General features: G+C 33.0%; 1 protein-coding gene across 1 annotated transcript in view; it reads left to right on the forward strand.

Moving 5' to 3' along the window:
* The window catches only part of ADNP2 (ADNP homeobox 2), a 39443-nt gene that overhangs the window by 18422 nt on the left and 8368 nt on the right, over positions 1-12653 (forward strand). The window contains exon 3 of the mRNA XM_051970581.1: positions 9396-9485. Coding sequence (XP_051826541.1) covers positions 9396-9485 — 90 coding nt within the window. The remainder of the gene's footprint in view (positions 1-9395; positions 9486-12653) is intronic.

Consider the following 12653-nt stretch of genomic DNA (forward strand, 5'->3'; position numbering starts at 1 on the left):
TATGAACAAGATAATGACAATGGGAAGTAACAGAAAAATTGGCATAATGATTAGTAATGGATTATATTATTTTTTATATATAGGGTGAAAAGGATACATTGAAAAGCATTTTGATAAATCTTTGTTCTCATGAAGATTGCAATCTCTCTAGACCATCTTATTCTGTGAGACCATACTCTGTATCTTGCCATAAATACTCTGTGGACCTTTCTCAAGATCTCTTGACACTCTGGATACTGTTTTTGAGTTGTATATCAGATATCCTTTGCTTTTGCTTCATGTTGGACCTTCTATATTTTCTATTCACATTTCTCTGACGATCTCCTTTATAGCATTTCTCTTTCACATTTTTTATTGTTGATGTGATGTGTATAAAAAAAGATAAGTTTTAGGGTTCATTAGATATCTGGGTTTTGATATTGTCTCTGACACTGATTATTTGACCAAGGGAATGTGACTGAACTTTTCTAAGGATTTATTTCTCCTTTTGACAAATTCATATGTAATAATAACAGCTATGTCACCTTGTTGTGAGGATCAAGCTATAAGAAATAGGCAAAGGACTTGGCTACCCTATTTTTCCCCCCCACATCTTTCATCTTGTTCAGTGGAGTTCATATAGAAATCATCTTATGACACAATGCTTTTCTTTTATATTGAATGTTTTGCAGGTTATTGTACAGATGAATGAAGGAAGTAACTGCTTGCGCTAGTTGAATTAACCCATTATAGCCTTAGCATACTTTTATTAGCAGATGAAATGTCAAGATATATCTTCTTTCCCCCATGATTTTGGTTTTCCTGCTGATTTCTGTTTTTTGGGGGTGGGGAGGAAATTGTTGCTTGAGTCTTGATGATTTGGTACGATCTATTAAAAATGTTTTTCCTGAGTTTTTCTCTATTGGTGTTATGATTGAGCAATTGCTCGTATAGTTTATTGATTTTTTTTTTTTTTTTACTATTGGTTGCTTTTGGGAGGGGGTGTTTTTGGGTCTGTATTTGTAGTACAGGAATTTGTTATGTATCCATCCATAAAAGATAATGACCGTGTGATGCATTATTCTGGACATAAGTTTAAATTTTCTCTTTTCTTCCACTTACTAAAGAAGTGTAAGAAATATGACAACTATTATACATAAAAAGTCATGCAAAACATATCCACATTAGTCAGGATAGGAGAGGAAAAAACACAAGAAAAAATTTTTTAAATGTTTCAATTTGTTTTGAGTCCAGTTCTCATTTTAGAGGGAGATAACATTTTTCTGTGAATTCTTTGGGATTATCATGGATCCTTGTATTGATCAAAATAGTTAAGTGTCACAGTTGATTATCTTTACTGTATATATATTTCCTAGTTCTGCTTACTTTACTTTGAGTTCATTTAAGTCTTCCTCAGTCTTTCTGAAACCATCCACTTCATTTCTTATAGCATATAGTACAATAGAATTTCATCAGTCACATACCACTGCTTGTTCTTCAACCACACCCCAGTTGATGGGCATCACTCCAACTTCCAATTCTTTTTTTTAAAATAGCTTTTTATTTTCAAAGTACATACAAAGGTAGTATTTAACATTCCCCCTTGCAAAACCCTTTTATTCCAAATTTTTCTCCCTCCCCATTTCCTCACCGCCTACCTATCTAGACAGCAAGTAATCCAATATAGGTTAAATATGCAGTTCTTCTAAAAATATCTCTATAGTTATCGTGGCATACAAGAAAAATCAGATCAAAAAGGGGGGGGGGGGATGATAGAAAACAACCAAACAGGAACAACAAGGGTGAAAACACTATGTTGTGACTCACACTCAATCCCCATAGTCTTCCCAATGCAAATGGCTCTCTCCATCACCAGTCTATTAGAACTGGCCTGAATCACCTCATTGCTGAAAAGAGCTATGTCCATCACGGTTGATCATCACATAATCTTTTTTTTTTTTAAACAGCTTTTTATTTACAAAACATTTTTCAACATTGACCCTTAAAAAATCTTATGTTCCAAATTTTCCCCTTCTTCCCCTCACCACCGCCCCTAGATGGCAGGTAGTCTAATACATGTTAAATATGTTAAAATGTTAAATCCAATATATGTATACATATCTATACAGTTATCTGCTGCACAAGAAAAATCAGATCTAGAAAGAAAAAGAAAAAACCTGAGAAGGAAAAAAAAATGTAAGCACACAATAATAGAGTGAAAATGCTGGGTTGTGGTCCACACTCAGTTTCCATGGTCCTCTCTCTGGGCGTAGATGGCTCTCTTCATTACTGAACAATTGGAACTGGTTTAAATCATCTCACTGTTGAAGAGAGCCACATCCATCAGAATTGATCATTGTATAGTCTTGTTATTGCCGTATATAATGATCTGGTTCTGCTCATTTCACTTAGCATCAGTTCATGTAAGTCTCTCCAGGCCTCTCTGAAATCATCCTGTTGGTTGTTTCTTACAGAACAATAATATTCCATAACATTCATATACCACAACTTATTCAGCCATTCTCCAACTGATGGGCATCCATTCAGTTTCCAGTTTCCTAGCCACTACAAAAAGGGCTGCCACAAACATTTTGGATCATACAGGTCCCTTTCCCTTCTTTAAGATCTCTTTGAGATATAAGTCCAGTGGAAACACTGCTGGGTCAAAGGTATATACAGTTTGATAACATTTTGAGCATAATTTCAAATTGCTCTCCAGAATGGTTGGATCCATTCACAGTTCCACCAACAATGTATCAGTGTCTCAGTTTTTCTACATCCACTTTAACATTTGTCATTATCTTTTCCTGTCATCTTACTCAATCTGACGAGTGTGTAGTGGTATCTCAGAGTTGTCTTAATTTGTATTTCTCTGATCAATAGTGATTTGGAGCACCTTTTCATATGACTAGAAATAGTTTCAATTTCTTCATCTGAAAATTGCTCGTATCCTTTGACCATTTATCAATTGGAAAATGGCTTGATTTCTTATAAATTTGATCATCACATAATCTTGTTGCTGTGTACAATGTTCTGGTTCTGTTCACTTCACTCATCAGTTCATGTAAATCTCTTCAGGTTTTTCTGAAATCATGCTGCTGATCATTTCTTACAAAACAGCAGTATTCATAAACCATAACTTATTCAGCCATTCTCCAACTCATGGAGCCATCCACTCAGTTTCCAGTTTCTTGCCACTACGAAAAGGACTAGTACAAACAGTTTTGCACACATGGGTCCTTTTCCCTCCTTTAAGATCTCTGTGGGATACAAACCCAATAGAAACATTGCTAGATCAAAGGATATACACAGTTTGATAGTCCTTTGGGCATAGTTCTAAATTGCTCTCCAAAATAGTTGGATCAGTTCACATCTCCATTGACAACAAGGTATTACCAACTTTCAGTTCTTTGTCATCACAAATAGAAACATAATATTTTTGCATTCTGCTTTATAGTCCATTCTGCTATTCCTTTCAGTTTTATGAGTGAGTTCACTCCAATTAGAATATTAGTAGCATTTCCCCTTCATTATTTTAAAGCTTTTACTTTTTGTCTGGCTTTCCTTTCATTGCAAAGAAAAGGGCAGCACCAATTAATCACCTCCCATTCCTCTGTCCTGCTGTATCAGTCTTTTTCTTCAGGTGCCCTCATAGCTGCCTGCACTGACTGTCACCTTGTTTTCTTGTGTATACTTTTCAAAAAGTCCTCTGGTTTGGGTATACCTATCAGGAGGGGCCTTGAGTGGAAATTATTCTGGCTTCAGTAGCCATTTTGTGGTGGACTTTATGGAATGGAGAAGTTCACTGATTTTGTTGAATCTTTGTTTCATATGGCGTTCTTCATTGATGATAGAAGTTTTATTAGAAAGTTGTGCTTGCCTGAAATCTTTCATATTAATAGCAGTAGGAACATTTTTTTATGTAAGCTATGATGGTTCTTTTTAAGGAGAGTAGGAGGCCATTCTCTGAATTGTTTGGAGTGGAAAATTAAGAATATTTAGAAGTCCAGCCTTTGTGGGACTTATTTTTTTACATTCTGAAGATTTTCTGCTTTCCTGAGTGATACTTTTCTTACTTATTTCCTTTGGTAAATGAAGTGGGTAGAGGGGAGCAGCACTTACTTTTAATAATTATGTATTTTTTTATTGATTTGTATGGTACACAAATCATAGTTATGTCAAATCCTCGATTATAAGAGTTTGTAGTGCTTAGGAACTTAAAATTTTTTTTAAAAATTGAAGTCCCTCACTTATACAATGTTGGTGGAATTGTGAATACATCCAACCATTCTGGAGAGCAATTTGGAACTATGCTCAAAAAGTTAACAAAACTGTGCATACCCTTTGATACAGCAGTGTTTCTACTGGGCTTATACCCCAAAGAGATACTAAAGAAGGGAAAGGGACCTGTATGTGCAAGAATTTTTGTGGCAGCCTTCTTTGTAGTGGCCAGAAACTGGAAACTGAGTAGATGCCCATCAATTGGAGAATGGCTGAATAAATTGTGGCATATGAATATTATGAAATGACCTATAGGGTGGTTCCAGAAAGGCCTGGAGAGACTTACATGAATGATGCTGAGTGAAATGAGCAGGACCAGGAGATCATTATATACTATAATATACAATACTATATGATGATCAATTCTGATGGACATGGCCATCTCCAGCAATGAGATAAACCAAATCAGTTCCAATAGAGCAGTAATGAATTGAACCAGCTAAACCCAGCAAAAGAACTCTGGGAATGACTAAGAACCATTACATAGAATTCCCAATCCCTATATTTTTGCCCGCCTGCATTTTGGAGTTCCTTCATAGGCTAATTGTACAATATTTCAGAGTCCGATTCTTTTTTTACATCAAAATAATGGTTTGGGCCTGTATACTTATTTTGTAGTTTATATTTTAACATATTTTAACATGTATTGGTCATCCTGCCTTCTAGGGGAGGGGATAGGAGGAAGGAGGAGAAAAATTGGAACAAAGGTTTGGCAATTATCAATGTTGTAAAATTACCCATGCAACTTGTAAATAAAAAAAACTATTAAAAATTAAAAAAAAAAAATGAAGTCCCAATGAAGGTCAATGAAATGGCTAAAAACTAAAATCTTCTAAGACCCTTCATAAATCAAAGAACCTCTCAGTCAACAGTTTGTTGACAGGAATGAACAAATATCCGAGTGCTGGAGGTTATTTATGGAAAATCGGGGTGGGAGGAAAAAGGGTGTTATAATGTCAGTCCAGGACTAGGTCATTGCCACTACTACCATAACCACAGAAAGATTATTCCTATGGAGCTCTGAAATTAGAAATGCATGTAGATATGAAATAAAATGATAGAAACTATGTCACACACTGCTGGCTATAAAATTTTAGCTCTTCTAAGTACATCTCAAAGTATATCCTGATCAGTTTTCAGAAAAAGAATTTAAACCTTTTAAGTTATTTGGAAGGGAAAAAAATGCTCTCAATTGTTAAAAGTTAGACAAATGCAAATATAAACAGTTATATGGATAGAGCACTTTTTCTGTTGATGTCAAGAGTACCTGAATTTGAATACTTTCCAGGTTTTTATGTGACTATGTACCTTACTTTCATCTGTAGAAAGAGGTTAATTTTTTCAAAAAGGGTTATTGTGAGGATCAGATGGGATATGTAAAGTAATATTGACAACATTAAAGTGCTATATAAACAATAGCTTTTCTTGTTCACATATATGTTAGACAAAACTCTACCAGGAGAATGTTGGTTTCTTGATTTTCATTCTAATATTCTATTTAGCTAGTACAATGCTTATATAACATTGCATTTATTTTCTTGTCTGTGGTAAAGTATGAAGTTCTAAAACATATCCCAGGGTGATGGAATGGAATTTTAGAAAAATCTCCATATCACTCACATTGCTTTGGCTGGATGTGTCTGTCATCACAAACTTACCTTCCTAGTGAGAACAATACCTTCTGGTCCACGAATAGTCCAATACTATTGAGAATTGTGGGGGGGATATTTAGATACTATCTTCATGAATTATATTGTACTGGCACAGCAAATATACACATAAGAGCAGGCCTTAGGATACCCAACACAAGAAAGGTGATGATGATTTGGTGAGTTATGGCCAGTTGTGGTCACTGACATCAATAGAGTTTTTAATTTTTTTCAATCTATTTTCAATTTTCAAACAAAATTTATGTCTAGAAATAATTGGCAATCTGTCTTCCATCTGTATGTCTTTACATAAACTGTCCACACCTGGAAAAAGCTTTTTCACATAAACCATTTGAAATACTTAGCAACTGAGCTATCATATCTATGTAGCCTTTCTTACATTTTTACAAACTCCATCCTCTCAAACTGTTAATGTTCCTAATCAGATATTTAGCTGGGAATGGAAATGAATTATATCTCTTTTGAGAAATCCCCCAGTAAAATATAAGCTGTGTGTGTGTGTGTGTGTGTGTGTGTGTGTCTCAGAGTCAGACACACATACAGAGTATAATGGCTTGTATATGTTAGATCCTCAAAATTTCAGGCCATATCTAATAATGATTGACATTTATCTGAACTTTAGGGTTTATGAAACACTCCATTACCTCATTTGAATTTCATAATCAAATCCTTTGGGGATAAATCATTATTAAAAGTAGTATTTTATTTCAGTTTTATAGATGAAGTATTCTAAGTGTTATAGGCAGAGTTCAAATCTAGTTCAAACTGATTCTATATCAACTACTCACTCTACTTTAAATGTCTACTTGGTTTATCTGCAGAACATATCTATTTCTCTTAGTCATAGTGTAATCAGAACAAGATATACGAAAAAAGTCTAAATAATTTGTTGTATTCTGCTATATTGTACATTTTAAGGTGTTTATTCATGTTATCTCAAAATAAAAAGGTCTGAATAAAAATACCCACAGTATGTAAGCATACAAATGTCTGGTTTTTGTTCTCTTCCTGCTATAATACCTGAAAATGTTTCTTCCAACTTTTGAAGTGACTTGATTTAGCACTATAGTTTTAAACAAAATGTTAAGATATATCTAGGTTTTATCACCTTTAATAATTAATTCTTGTATATTGTATAAAGATACATAAGCTTTGGTATTTTTTTAGTCCTTGTCTTACTCAGTTAATGAATTGCAGAACAGATAACAACTATCAAAATTTCTGTATAAGTTGGGGGTTTTTCCCCATACTAATCTGTTCTTTGGCTTAAACAGTTCTAAATCTTTTGGGTTTAATTAATAAACTTTTTTTTTTTTTTTTTTTTTTTTTTTGGTTTTTTTGCTGAGGCAATTGGGATTAAGTGACTTGCCAGGGTCACACAACTAGGAAGTATTAAGTGTCTGAAACCAGATTTGAACTCAAGTTCTCCTGTCTTCAGGTCTGGTCACCACCTAGCTGCCCCCATAAACTTAATTTTTTTAGAAGTATTTATAGTTATCTCGACTTCACTCATAACGAATTTCTAGGTTGTAAAGTGCAGGATTTTGCAATATTTTAGGAAGTTACTGAAAAGGGGGTGTACTGTGGATAATACCTCTTAGCTGCCTGTATATTTTAAAGGTAAAATATCCCTCTGTGCCCTCTTTTAGTTGTTATAAATGTTTGGAAATTTTTTGAAATCAGGGCTGCAATCTTCATTAGTCCCTATTCCATGGCTAAGAGTTATGCTAAGATAGAGTAATATTGTTAATAGTCTACAGATATCTACCTTTAACTTTCTCTAAAATATAGGGATCAGGTTTTCATGTTGTTGCCTCAGTATCTGTTAGTATACTATAGATAACAAAGCTTGTATAGTATAGAAATGGATCATTTTTAACCTAGTGTTGACCAAAAATAATAAAAGCAGTAAGAAATTTGTGAAAAGTTTGAATCTTAAAATAAAAAATAGGGGGGGAAATATTGTAAGCCAAGGGATGAGGAAAAGTAGACTAAGTATTTTGAGGGAATCCTAAGTTTTACTTATATATCAATTAAAGGGAAGCTACAAAATCAGAAGACTTATTCATGTGGTATCATTTTTATGAGTCATTTATTTATGGTTGTTATATCTTGAATATAAATATTTTAATGTGTTAGTTGAAATTGTTATTAATAGTTTATAAAACCAATTATTTTTGAAAATCTAATTTTATACATCCTAGTCAAAGATAAAATATTGTTCTGGAGGAATCTCCTTCAGGAACAAACTTAGTGGTTTTCTTTATAATCACATACAACTATCTTACATGTTGAAAAACATTTTCAAAAGGATCTATTGATTTCAGCAGGCTGCCTAAAAAAGGTCCATTAAACAAAAACGATTAAGAACAGCTGGTCTAGAAAAAAATTTAATGTGCTCCTTTGTTTTATAAAACATAACCTATATCTCATTTTATAACTGAAGCCCATGTAGGATAAGTGGCATGCCCAGGATCATACTATTAGTATTCTTGGTAGAGCATGAATTGAACCTATGTCCTCTGATTCCAGATCCAATATTCTTACTACTGCGTTTCATTTTCAATACAACAAATACTTCATTTATATTGTGTTATTTAGGAATGTGATAACACATGTAATTGTATTAATAAATTATAGTTGAGGCAAAACAAATTTTCATAGTTTATCTAGAATCATGGTACTAATCAGTTTTCAATTCTTTAAATATTTATTTTTACAATGGAAATTGTTTTCCTGCTTTGCTCCTATTCATTTCACTCTGCATGAGTTCATACAGATCTATCTAAAACAATCTGGTTCCCGATTTCTTACAGTATTGTAGTATTCCATTACATTAATATATTGTACTTTAGCCATTCCCTAGTTGATAACTGTCCTTTTAGTTTTAACATTCTCATTTCAGTCATTTTTTGTTAGAAATAGTTTTAGGATGTTTTATCAATTTTTAAGTAACATATTGCATATTCTTTAACATTTTTTCTTCATGACCGAAGGTCATCATTTTCAGTATATATATTTGTGTGACATTCTGAAGGGCTCTTGAATTAAGTAGAACAATTCTTCACTAAATATCCCTAAATACATGTGTTTTTTCAGTTAGTCACCTTAATTTTTAATAACTACCTCTTTTCCTACTCAGAGAAAGTCAGTTATATGTTGTCATTGTACCCATTTCTAGAATCTTCTCTCACTCTTCATACCTTCTTTTCCCCAGTTCCAATTATCTGATTTGATGTGGTTTGATGAACCAGATGTCGAGGCTTTTAAAAATTGTGTGTGCATTTGCCCGAGTTGAAGACCTCTATGTGAATATATTGCTTTATATTATAAACCTAGAGTTAAGGTCTTTTTAAAAAAAAAATTTTTTTAAGATAATCACAACAGAGACAACTAGACAACTGTTTTTATTTTTTCAGTTTTTGAATTTAGTTAACCTTTTTTTTTTTTTTCCCCTTTTTAAAGGACCTTAAAGATTATGATCCTGGAGAGAAATATTTTTACAATACATCTTGGGGAGATGTTTCTCCTTGGGAATCTTCAGGAAAAAGAAAGGTATGTATTAGTTGAGTTTAAAACTCTGTTTTAAAAGAGAAGGTTAGGTATACACTTATAAGCAAAGTTATGAAGGGTACTTGATATATCCAGAATGTATTTTTGATGAATAAAGAGGAACTAAGTTCTTCCCAGAAAAGAAAAATGATACGTTTTTGGTATTTGATAATACAGTATACTCCCACAAATAGTTGTTCTACATAAATTTTAATTATTGATCAATTGAAGGAAGACAATCTTCTGTAAGCTAAAATTTAAGAACTATCAGGTTGGACTATATTGTTTGAAAATGGCACAATTTGTTGTCAAATGTTTGGTGGGCAAATGGACAAAGATAGCAATTCTGGAAGTAACAAAACATTCAAATTATCTTAGTGTAAGGAAAAATTTCTTACCTCATTGAAAGCAGCTAACTTCTTGGAGATCTCAGGAAACTAGTGCAATGGACAAGTGAATTATTGATGATAGTTCATCATATGATGAGGGGTATAAGTTTTTAACTGGATTAAATTTTTATATTAGTATACCATTGTAATTGGCCTCTACTTATTTTTTAAGTTGATATTTTGTACTTTGAGAATGCAGCTCAGATTTATGATGAAAATCACTAGAAAAATGGGAATACATTCTGAAATTTTTTTTTTAATGAAGGATATAAATGATTTAGATCAGTTGTCTCGAACCATACTTCCAAAGACAGTACATTGATTGAAATATGATAATGCCCTGATGCTTTTGCCCTTTGTGTGTAGCATTAATATTTTAATTTTATTGTTGACTTTAATTTCATATTTTTACTATGTATGATTTTGGTGGTTTTTTCTTTACTCTGTGGTGTTTCATATAAAGATTTTTTTGAATACTTTATAGTTACAAATTTTTATTGTATATTCTCTTTTATTAACATGCCATGCTTTGGTCAGCTATTCCTCAATTCACCAACTGTTCAGATTACACAAAAAACTTAATGAGATTTTTCCAAGTCAAATCAACATATCATCTCTGATAGTGGTGACTTGAGTTTGGAGATAGAAAATGGTAAATATAGAGAATTAGGGAAATCTGGTTTGAGGAATGAAGAAGGGGAAGGTAATATGAGAGTGGTTAGAGCTACTAGACTTGAAAGTAGAAAGACCTGGGCTATTTGATAATTTTTACATGTGTAATTCTGAGAAATTCATTGTAATAGACTTTGATAAAAAGCTAAATCTAAGGTCCTGTAGACCAAGACCACTTGTGGATTATATAGAAAGTTCATCCTTCTGTATCATATATACTATTGTTGAGAAAAGGTTAGACAGAGCAAGAGTCACATAACACATCCTGGACATCATCTTGATTTTTATCTTGCAATAGAACTTTGATGACTCTGAAAGAGAGTGAGGCCAGACTTTAAACCTACATAACTCTGCATGGCTCAAATTCAGTTCATGCACAAGTCAATACATTACTCTTATGATGTCATTAACTTCTCCAAGAATGAAAGATTTGTGAACAACAACAGATATGGCAAGCACCAAATAACATAAAGAATAAATAGATGAAAATGCATTTTTAAAGCACATACTATCTGGGAATACCGATACAAGTAGCAAAACAGTGCCTGCTCTGTCTTGCTTACAGCATAGGGGAGCAGTGGCAAAGGTTATGGGGGGAAAATGTTGAGTTCTAGAAGTAAAATGGAGACTGGCAAACCGGTAGAAGAGGGTGGAGTTGAATAGAAGGACTTTTTAACATAAGAAAAGACTTAAAAAGAATGGGAGTCAGCTACAAGCAGTCAAATTGTTGATTTGGTAAGGCCAAGATCAGATTTTTTTTTTTTTAAACAACTCTGAACTATTTAAAAAATAAATAAATGGGAATACAACACTAGAAATTCCTTTGACACTGATTATAATAATTCTATCCAGGTATTCAACTAGCATTTGCCTTAGAAATAAGATCAAAAGAACCCATTAAAAACACTTTTGTTGAACATTTTACTTATTTGTCAAGTGGTATTACTAGGTTAGAATACAAATTGACTTGCAGAATCTTAGAAAGAATGATGATGAAGAACAGTTATGAAGAGATTTTAAAAGGTAGAAGATTGGTGGGGGCGGGGAACAGTTTAAAGAAAGCTTCATAAAGTAGCCTGGAAAGCAGTCATTTTAAAGGGCATTCAAAAGTGAAAACAGAAAAGGTATTGTGGCCTTCTTTCTCCTTCCCCTCCTTCCCTCCTCTCTGCGCGCGTCCATTCCCCCCCCCCCCTCCTTTCCCCCCCAGGCAAGGGAAAAAAAGTTTTAAATAAAATTTTATTTCTGTCATGGATGGTTGGAACTACTACACTTGAACTCTAACATCATTGTCTTGTAGAAAAGATAGATAATATAAAAGGAAAGAATATTGAGAAAAAGATAATGTTGTACAGTTGAAAGGCTTCAATCCTAAATTATTTAAGTAATCAACAATAGAAAATGGAAATGGGCATCAGAAACTCCATTATTATCAGTAACATTTTGATCTCTGTTTGATCTCTGCAGTTCTTTGCTGTAAAAGAGACTGGAAAACAAAATTAGTTAGGTAAGAGACCCTAACGTAAAAGAGACACAAAAATACTTCATAAAATACCATCTTAAAAAACAGAATTGGTCTAATGGTAGAAAATTGACAAAAATTCTTAAAAAGTAAAATTAGCCAAATGAAGAAGCAAGTATAAAAGATTACCAGAGAAAATAATTCCTTAACAATTAGAATTGGACAAAAGTAAAACTGATAACTCCGTGAGACTTCAACAAACAATACAACAAATGAAAATGAAAAGATTGAAGATTTAAATATCTCATTGGGAAAAAAAAAACATAACTCACCTGGAAAATAAATTGGGGTATGATAATTTAAAATTTTTTGGATTGCCTGAAATCCATAATAAAGAAAAAAGAGGGTAGGTCTCATATTTCAAGAAAATTATCAAGGAAAGCTGCCCCCAATATTTTAAATCAATAAAGAATATACCACATACTTCTTGAAAGAGTTTACAAAATGAAAACTCCCAGAAACATTATAGCCAAATTCCAGAAGTCCCAGGTGAAGGAGAAAACATTTCAACTGGCCAGAAAAGGACAATCAGAATAACACAAGACTTGATAGCTTCTGCTTAAAGGATTATAGAGTTTGGAGTATGATATT

Source organism: Antechinus flavipes, chromosome 1, assembly GCF_016432865.1.
Source record: "Antechinus flavipes isolate AdamAnt ecotype Samford, QLD, Australia chromosome 1, AdamAnt_v2, whole genome shotgun sequence".
Classification (NCBI taxonomy): domain Eukaryota; kingdom Metazoa; phylum Chordata; class Mammalia; order Dasyuromorphia; family Dasyuridae; genus Antechinus; species Antechinus flavipes.